The sequence below is a fragment of the Cylas formicarius genome, unplaced genomic scaffold, assembly GCF_029955315.1.
Source record: "Cylas formicarius isolate icCylForm1 unplaced genomic scaffold, icCylForm1.1 PGA_scaffold_3__17_contigs__length_32017465, whole genome shotgun sequence".
Taxonomy (NCBI): Eukaryota; Metazoa; Arthropoda; class Insecta; order Coleoptera; family Brentidae; genus Cylas; species Cylas formicarius.
The window spans coordinates 30,992,295-31,002,238 of record NW_026844326.1 but is presented as its reverse complement, the minus strand read 5'-3'; the positions used below and the strand labels follow the sequence as shown (position 1 = coordinate 31,002,238).

Below are 9,944 nucleotides of genomic sequence, written 5' to 3'. Positions count from 1 at the left end.
TATATCTTTATATAGATTTTTGACCGCTTTTATCGCATTTGAATTAATGTTCGTTTTTTCTAAAGCCTCCCATAGTTTCTCTAGAGGTATGCTGTCATAAGCCTTTTGAAGGTCTATGTAGAGGAGATGTACCTCCTGATCTTTGGCTGTTCGATAAGTTTCGAAAATAGCAAACGTTGTGAGTTATCAATTAATAATAAATTATTTGCTCGTTATACTCGCTTTTACAATATTTATTTTTATATTTTGAAAATAACGAAAGAACAGACTACATTTTACCCCAGAACATGCCGAATGATCCTAGCTGAGTTGGCCAACAGAAGTAAAAAAGAAGAATCTAACGTCAATAAAAAAGAAGTTCAAACTGTTTGTATTTAGATATTGTGTGCTTGGGCGAATGATCCTGGTAGTCTTGCCCAACAGCTATCTGTGAAACGCATCATTGAATTGAATATTGTGTGCTCTGAGCCCGCCTACTAACGGACCCTATCTCCTCAGCAGCATTATGCCTCTTAATTAAAAACAGAAGTCTGAAAAGTAAACTTCCCCAGTAGAACAGTCTCGATTATTTGGGGCAGTTCCAAATAGTGCTGGCAAATTGGCTAGTAGCAGTGCCCACCCCAAATAAGAAGAATTGAATTCAAAATGGCGTGAAATAAATTCGGTTATAACCCGTTCATAAGCAATAGCAACGAATTTCAGGAGTTACGAAAAGTTTCTATTGTCGTAACTTTCCTGAAAAATTGATTTATTTTTAAATCCGAACATTATTGGCAGCCCACCCACTGGGAACTTGTTTGCTGTCGAACATGTAAGGAAAAGAATGTGCCCGTATACGCAAGACCAACCAGTAAAAGCTACATTTCCGAAAACTTTGGTTGTTTTTGCAGTCATGAAAAATGAGGTATAGTATTGGAATTTAATTCTGATTTAACAAAAATACAGTAAACTTAGACTATCACAAACATTATTTATAAGCGATTACGATTCGGTAACGTCGCCTGGTTCCGCTTCGTTTGTCGCATCGTCTTGCGTTGAGTGATACTCCTCGACAAGTTCCTCCACCTCCTGATGGTCCTCCTCCAAACTGTTTTCTTCCATGTTCATTTCCGCTTCCTCCTCTTCCACTTGCTCCGTTTCTTGTTCGTCCGGTTCGAGTTCCACGAGAACACCGTCGCCGTTCTGCTCTGCTGCGTTGTCGTTCAAGTGGGCGGTGTTCATATGGTCTTTCAAGGCGAACGACCTGGCGTAGGTCGCGCCGCATAGCCAACAGTCGTATTTCAGGTTGTTCTCTCGCTTGTGTGTTTCCATATGGGCCCTCACCGCATAGAGGGAAGAAAACGGTCGGTTACATTCCGTGCAAGTGAACGGCTTGGTGTGGCTGGAAATGTGACAAAAGTGACCAAGTGAACACACGACTAGTGCTCTTACTGGTACCTGTTCTTGTGACCTGCCAGTTGGACGCTGGTTTTAAAGGCTTTCGGACATAAAGGACATTTGTAGTTCCTCGCGTCCGAATGGGTCATCATATGGTGGTTGTACACGCTGTAAGACTTGAAGCGCTTGTTGCAATGTTGACATTCGTAGGGCCTGGTTCCAGAATGGGTACGCATGTGCAATGTTAGGCAGTAACTCACGCGGAAAGATTTGCCACAGATCTGACACACGTGGGGCTTTTCGCCCGTGTGAATACGCTCGTGCTTCACCTGCGGGGTTAAGCTCGCTGTAAAAATTGTCGATTCTGCGGTCTTGATGTCAGCTTTTAAAACGATAACAATAAAAGACGACTTTGCGTGTTTTTGTAGATTTGATACTATTAACGGGGACAAAATTTGGTTTATGTGGCATTAAAGACTCTGCGCTAGAATGGAACTTTTTCTACTCCCGTCTGTAAAATATCTAATTACCCCCCGATCTAGCGTGCGGGAAGGGTCAAGGGTACAAATGCAGCATCCATTGACGATCTGCCAGCGGCCATGTTGGTTGTTGAATTCCGCAAGGTCTTATGGGTCCAACGTCACCATTTGCAATTAGAGCTGCCCTTGGTTAAAAACGAAATTTCAAATCTCGCGTATGTGCATACTGATCGGACCTTCTCAAAGTTTTGTTACATAGTGCTTCACGAGTTCCTGTTCTATTAGCATATGCAGTGCCTCTATAAGACTAGTAGCTATTTGGGTGTAACAAATGAACACCCTCACCGCCATCTATCCGCCCGTAGAGCAATTAGCCGGGGACCAGAACGCCTCATTAAAGTACGGTCCCGCTAGAGTGAGCCACAGGGTACCAAAATAAAGGAACAGGAAGGTGGTGGTCGAAGACTAGAAGATGGCCGTTCTCGAATGTTTATACGCCTTAATGTAATTTTACGTTTTCTGATATTTGCACCCACTTCATTTGAATAGTAAATTGTTTAAATTAGGTTTCGTATTTAAGACCCTCCCGGATTTAATAGATGCTACACATGGAAATAACATAGAGTTTGTTTCCGAAATTAAATATTTAGGAATTGATCTAAAATCAAGATGCAAAAAAATTGGTAAGAAAATAGGGGTTCTTGACTGTGTCTCGCGGTTGGTTAGTGTTTAATATGTTAAGATTTAAATACTGAACTGTGTTATATAAATATAAAGAGTATGTTAGACCACCTAAATTGGCTAAATGTGTATGTAAACCTTAATTGCTTATTATATATTATTATTGTTAGATTCGCGCCTATAAACTATTTGTTCACGACTCAAGGATCGTTTATAGTTTTTATTAAAAAAGTTGATTGATTGATGAAAACCATACACAAAATTCCTATTATCTTTTGACCCAAAATTTTTCTATTACTGTATAACACTTTTAATATGTTCTTTGAAATGTGCTTTTTACAATGAGTAAACCCTATTTTCAATTTTTGTTTTAAATGTAATAAATTCTGATAGGGCATCAAATTCCGATCTTTTCTAAAAAAAACAGTCATTACGAATCTCAAATGGTCCAAAGACATCAGCCTCCGAGACCCACATTTCGGATACGAACGCTATCTCAAATTTATTGTCGATAACTATACATTTTAGTTCATTAAAGCCAATCTTCATAATAACCATCAGTTCTGTAGGACTTTAAATTAACCGCAATAAATCTGCAGCTATATATTTGTCCTGGAAGAACTACAATTTTAATTGTCTCCCCAGACTTCACCTCAACACTCGAACTATACCATGGAGTAATTGTATCACATATCCAAAGTTGTCATGAAAGTCACAAATTAGAAACATGATACAGAAAGCTTCAGGCGGGTTGAATTTGATGCGATTTATAAGTACAATCTGGTGCGAGGGGGGGGGGGGGGCACACCTTTTACAAAGCAGACCCCATTTGGATTATGGAGTCACTTTTTTAGGTGGTAGTTGTTCAAGAAAGACCCCTGCCCAATTAAACAAAATTCAATTCGAGGCTCAGTAGTATATGAAGTCCACACCCAAGAGTCGTAAACCTAATAGGATTGCCCAATCCCATAAAACATACGTTCGCCAAAATTATCGATCACACGTGGTCCCTTGTGACGTAATCGAAGTCCTCTAACGGTTTTTATGTATTCTGTCAACGCATTTGAATGCGTATTAAACCATTGTATTTTGTGTTCTTTGAACAATTAAAATAATTTAAACTAGTGAGTAGTGCGCTTATGTTTGTGTTAATTGTATTTCTGTAAAAAAAAAACTTGGACAAAACAGTGTTTTTAAGCTTTAACCAATACTTTAAAATTGTATGTGCTTGAATGGCGAGAACAGAGAAAAACGGTATTTTTATAATAATATAGGTAAAAGTAAGAAATACATTTCTTTTACCTTTTTCAGTGGGATAAGTTACATCAAAAAATAGTTAGGTTTGCCTGAAACGAGATGTACGAGGGCAATAACTATTTTGATGAAAAAGCAAGTTCTCTAAAAGTAGTTTTCATCGCTTTCTCAAAGGGAAAGATCTAGTATCCCGAACTATTCGGAACGAGTGGATAGTTCTATGTAGAAGAGAGGACAAACTTAATCCAGATAAAAGCTATGTCTGCTCAGTTCATTTTACTGAAAATGATTACGAAAGAGACTTACAAAATGAGTTATTAGGTATGGTGAGAACGATAATTCGTATGAACTTCAGAAATTTAAAAGCAAAATATAACGTTAGTTTAAAAAGAAAATCTTTTCAGGATGATACCTGCCGAAAAATAATTAGAAAGTATGGTAAAATAACGAGTGATTATCCAAACAAAATGCTATATTAGCTACTCAGTTTCAGATTACTTCCATGCATTTACATAGTAAAAGCGCCAATACAGGACTTCACCTACGTCACAGCCATAGATTTACGATTCTTTAGCAGCGGTTAGATGGTTATATATCACTTCCAGTGAACACTATTCCTTTTTTCCAAGAAAAAGTATTCACTGTTAGATCCACTCTATAAAAGCCCACCTGTGAAGCCCTGTTCAAGTTCAGAACTCTTTTCAGACTCCAAAAGTGCCCTTGAAATCAATAACACTGGGATGGATGCAATGTCTAACTACTTAACCTTGAAGGTTAAAAATAAACTAAGGCTGCACGGGAGAATAAAACATTGATTTTTAGGGAGTTTTCCTAAATTAAAGCATAACCTCCGGAACGCTTGGAGGGACAGATGGAAATTCATAGGATTAGGCACAATGGTTCCATAAGCTGGATCTGAATAGAAGAGAAATCACAACTATGTGTAAATAGAATTTAAAGTAAACCTTCCAGAGACAGAGAGCAGAATGTGGAGAACTAGGCGATTCAAGTCATGTACCCTTTAACTGTGCTATTCATTGGGAAAAATCACAATTGTGTGAGTCATTCATTAATGCTAATTTCGCATATTAATTCCATATTGTTTCACCGCACTCAGTTGGATTTTGCTGCCAGAATTGTTTGTTAGTTTATTGCCACTGCCGAGAAGCTGGCCGAATTGCCTTAGCAGCAGTGGCCAAAAAAAGAACGTAATTAAAAAAAAAAAACATCAGGCAAGAAATGTACACTCACTAAAATTGCTGTAAAGCAAGCAGAACAGTAAGCCAAAAGTGTACCACAGCACGACGAACCCGCCCCAAAATTGGGGACTAACGTTGGCCCCCCCGTAGAATAAAGTTTTCTTAAATAAAAAGGTATACTTTAATTGCCGCCCTGTTAGAGTTCACAAAAACCATCAGGCATGGGGCACAATGTCAGTTCATCGAAAACTTTTAAAAATCTTAGCGATCTTACCTTTTCGTGAGGCCTAGAGAACCTCCTGCCGCAGTACTGACACTCGTAAAGCCTTTTCGTGCACCGATTCGTAACGTGATCTTGCAAGGCCTCGTCATTGGTAAAGGGCTTTTTACAATACGAACATATGAACCTTTTAGCGTTCGAATGAGCTGAAAATTTCCGGTCTGAGCGCGGAGTACCTGTCGCGACCTGCCCGTGACTGTTGGAAATTTTGTTCGGTGCCTTGCCCCGACACCGCGGTGATTTTCGGGGGCACAGAATAAAACTCCAATCAGACCTCCGAGCGGGGCCAAACTCTACCTTTCGTGTGCATATCCAAATTCTCTTTGGTATAAAACTGTTTGTTACAAACGGAGCAAACGAAATAGTCAACGTTTTGATGGGATTTGAGGTGCACTTGTTCGTATTCTTTATCGTATTTTTTATCGCAAACGGTACACTCGAACATCTCTCGTTCGTTGGGAGTATCATCTTGGTTATCGATAGAGTACGTTACCGGAGGTTCGATCTAAACAACAATGGCACCGTGAACTCTAACAAGGGTGTTCGGGTAGAAATATAACTAATCATAAAATAGAAAAGTGCAAAAATGTGAAGTTCGAAGTACCTCTTTCTGCTGTACAGGATCGTGCATCCTCTTATGTAACCGAAGGGATTTGAAGGATGGAAACTGGGTGTTACATACTTCGCACACATGAGGGGCTAACGTTATAGTTCTCTTTATGACTCTACCTAAAATTTCATTTGAACAGAGTTCCTAAGAAACCCATAAAAAAAAATGTCGACATACCCGACTCGTCCTGCACCAAATGGGACTTCATGTGATCGTTCAGGGCTATGAGGCTCATGTAAATGGCTTGGCAAAACGCGCACCTGTATCTCGTATCTTCCTTGGGTTTGGGATGTCTTCTTCTTTCTTTGGTCATCTTCTTTTTCGCACATTTGTGCTTATGGTAATGGCCCAGATTGGGAAATTGCAAGGAACATACCGGACAACAATGAATTTCTATAATTTTCGACTTGTCCTCGATATTCGCGACTTGCTCCTCGGTAAGCTTGGTCAACTCTAAAAGTACACAAGAATCGAAAAGCTAAGGGAACTAGCGATATCCCACAAATACTTACCACCGTCGAACAGATATTTGTGAGTCAGTGGTTCTTCATTCTCATTATTTTCGTCAATTTGAAATTGATTGTTTTTGCTATGAGAGATTTCCGCACTAGCAGCATTGTCCTCCAATTCATTTTCGGTACCTTGACTATCGTCGTCGAACATATCAGAAGAGTTAGCGTTTTGGAAAGGTTCATCATTATCAGTTTCCTAAAGAAATACCCGTAACTCTAAATTACACGTGTCAAAGTCAAAGATTTTACCAACAGCACTTCCTCTCCTTCGTGGTATTTTGCCAAATGCTCCTCGATGGAATTGAAACTAATATTGCATATCTCACAGGAATACTGCAAATTTGGATCACCGACAGGTCCTTCTATCGCATTATCATTACTTTCAGGTTCTACTTCCTGCTTTATTCTGCCGGAATCGACGAAAACTACTGCAGGTTCCGTATTTCTGTCGGAAATTCCTTGGTGAGGGGCACTGTTCACCTCCGGTTCCTTTTTAATGTTCCCAAGCATTTTCATAGACTTTTGATCAACGCATTCCTTCTCTAAATGTTGAATCAACTCTAAAATGCTATCGCACCTCTTGTTGCAAGAGGAACACAGAATGTTGCCCACGATACTCAGCAGGTGATACTTAAGAGAAGTTGTATTCGGAAATGTTTCGCTACAACATAAAGGACATGTGAGGGATAGCGCCATTACCAAGCGCGGATAAAATGGTACTGAACGAAAAGTTGGCCGCCGATCGTTACGAACTTAACGTGTACCGGAAAAGTATTTCGGTGAGAACTAATTTGCGTAAAGCTTTTTTTGAATTTGGAGCGGTTCCGGAACAAGCAACTTCACATCAAACACACCTCGAAAATGCACGCGAAGTTGGATACAAAGATAAAAAAAAACACATCAATTTTGGTCGGTTAAACTATAGGCAATCTGGCAACCTCACCAAAACAAACCAGACTTAAATCAACGTTTGATGTAGCTCTAATAACGTCATGACCATGGAATGATTTCTAACCTCAAATTACAGCATAAAAGTGATTCAGATAAAGCTTCAGATAATAAATATTAATAACTGGCGGACGATTATGATGCTTAAACTCCCATAATTTTTGTGAGGTCGCTTTTTAGCAAGAGGACAACAACCACGTAACTTTATTAAAATACTTCAAAAAATAATACGAATACGAGGTGTATTTTTGAATTCTTTATAAATATTCCTTGTTGTAGTAGGCTGTGTGTAAGACTTCTGTGTTTTCTAGGCGGTTGTTTGACATCTGTTTTTAACTTCATTGATTTGGCGTTTAAAATATCCGAGCATTATTATGTTACAAATAGAATGGTCGAGTTTATTACGATATTGTTATGCCCATGCAGAGGTTTTGTATTTTTTTAAAGCGAAAACCGTACAACTTATTGAAAAAAATCAGATAAAATTGGAAATGGACATTGTAAGAATATTTTTTATTTTAAGACAAATCAGTGGCGTGCAAATTTCATTAAAATATCTAGAAAACACCCGGTATATAATAAAATTGGAACTGCTGCTGAAATAAGACTCATGCCTAGTCCTGGTAAATAGTAAACAAAATGTATTCTGCGGTTGTCAAAATATATTTCTCTCATGTCGATCATTACATACTAAATCTAAAAGGGACAACCTGGGCCCTTATGGCAAAAGAAACAGGGTCTTAATAATTACAACATTGGTTTAAAATAAGGTGTTTAAAAAATCTGCATTTATTTTACTAGAATTATTTGTAGATATTACACTATATAAACAAAAAAAAAATAAAATAAATACAATGCCTGTTCTAAAAATAAGGATTATAAAAAAATAATATTTACAAACGTTTCATACAGAATGTTATCGCGATTAAATATTGTAAGTGTTACCGAGTAAATGCCTCGAAAGAATTTCCGAATCCACTAGCATTATGAAACCCTTCTCCACTGAATCGACGAAATAAGCATTCCGAATGAGTTTTTCCGAAAAATGACCGTCATTCCCCACCGGGAAAACCAAATCATACTTTGGATAGTTCTCTTCGAACTCCATACCCTCCAAGTTGTTTTCATTTAGAATTAAAAGAGCTTTCACATCCGAAAGATTTTGCTGAAAGGTTTTCAAATCTTTCACCATCCTCTCGTTGAAAACCCGATAAAAGTGTTTTCTCTGCGTCATATAAGTGTCGTCAAATTTAGTGGCGTAGTACTTATCTAAAGCCTCGATGACCAACTTATTTGGTCTGATTTCCACATAGCAGGGTTTTAGATTATATGGTTTATCACCGTAATCGGTTTCAGTTTGCTTATTAACCTCAAAATCTGAATTCAATGGCTCCCTCCTCTTGAGGCAATATTCCTTTTTGTAAGGATTAACCTCCCTCAATTGACGCCTGCGTTTCCTCGGCATAGCGTACTGCCCCATTTCCCTCTCCCCGTTAATAAACACCACCTTTCTCGTTAGCAACAAATCAGAACCGGTATCGGCATCTGACCCCGTTAGGCCTGAATGGGGGTATACGTCCGAATGTCTGCGATTGGGGCCCCTGGGTCGGCCCCGACGCCTTTTTCTCTCGGACTGGGGCAAATTTAACTTCGTTATCGGTTCCGTAAACCGGAACTGTTTGTTAAGGACGCTTTTCTTCCTCTCCCCCGATTTAATTTCGTCCACCTCTACGAATTTAAATTTACCAAAAACGTTACCATCTCGAGGTTCGTATCGTTTTTGTAGGATTAGCAATGATCGGCTGAGCATCACACACGCATTTTCTACATTCTTGAGACATTTTCGGCACCTCTGCTTTTCTGATTGTAGAAAACCTAGAGGATCTGTCATCGAGAAGCCAGAAAGGTTCCTTTTCCTGGCCGGATAACTCCAGCATTTGAAATGCTTGTCACGTAAAATACTGCAATTTGTGTATACCAACGGCCTGTGTGGGGATCCTGCTTGATCGTCTTCCGAATCCGATATTAATATAACCGCATCTTTGGAATGGACCAGCTGTGCGGAATCAAAACTTTCTCCTCCCCAGTTACTCTCGCATGAAAGGCCATTGTCTACCTGCAGCTTTATGGAATTTATGGGCAACGAGGCATTTATGGAGCCAGACTTTCGTTTTGGTACATAACTTAACTGATTATTCCAGTTTACAAGCTCTAATTCAATTTGGTTTCCAAAGTTATCCAGAGTTGTCACATATCTGGGCACATACATATACTTCTTGTTCTCGTCTTGCCCTTTGAACTGACTCGTTACCGTCGGGCACCTTACAGTCAAAGCGGTTTTCTTCAGTATTTCGTTATCGCTTTGGGCATTCATTGTTGGTTGCATTAAACCTGGCTTGGGAAATTTTTGAGAGGCCAGTAAGCTCCCAATTGTCAGTTTACCATTTTGGGTCCATTCTTCGCACCCTTCAATTTTTATTTTCTTTTGTTGTGCAGGAGTGTAACTCTTTGGTAAAGTGTGCCTGGGGGGCTGAATCTGCAATTTGTTGCTTTGTACTTGTCTACTTTCTCCATTGGGTGAACTAAAATTGATTACTTTTACAC

At 39.1% G+C, this 9,944-nt stretch overlaps 1 protein-coding gene across 3 annotated transcripts; it reads right to left on the bottom strand.

The window, feature by feature from the left end:
• Positions 1-656: 656 nt before the first annotated feature.
• On the bottom strand, positions 657-7,333 carry LOC132699711 (zinc finger protein 883-like). 3 transcript variants are annotated; one of them, XM_060666561.1, is made up of 9 exons: positions 7,247-7,333; positions 6,642-7,053; positions 6,393-6,588; positions 6,058-6,333; positions 5,875-5,999; positions 5,568-5,775; positions 5,265-5,416; positions 1,438-1,706; positions 657-1,381 (listed from the first exon to the last, which is right to left on the bottom strand). In XM_060666561.1, the coding sequence occupies exons 1-9, from the start codon at positions 7,291-7,293 to the stop codon at positions 982-984; spliced, it is 2,085 nt and encodes a 694-aa protein (XP_060522544.1). In that variant the 5' UTR covers positions 7,294-7,333; the 3' UTR covers positions 657-981. The 3 variants fall into 3 exon arrangements, with proteins under 3 accessions (XP_060522544.1, XP_060522545.1, XP_060522546.1); XM_060666562.1 differs by having other exon boundaries at positions 7,113-7,269; XM_060666563.1 differs by lacking the exons at positions 5,265-5,416; positions 5,568-5,775.
• Between the last annotated feature and the right edge of the window lie 2,611 nt (positions 7,334-9,944).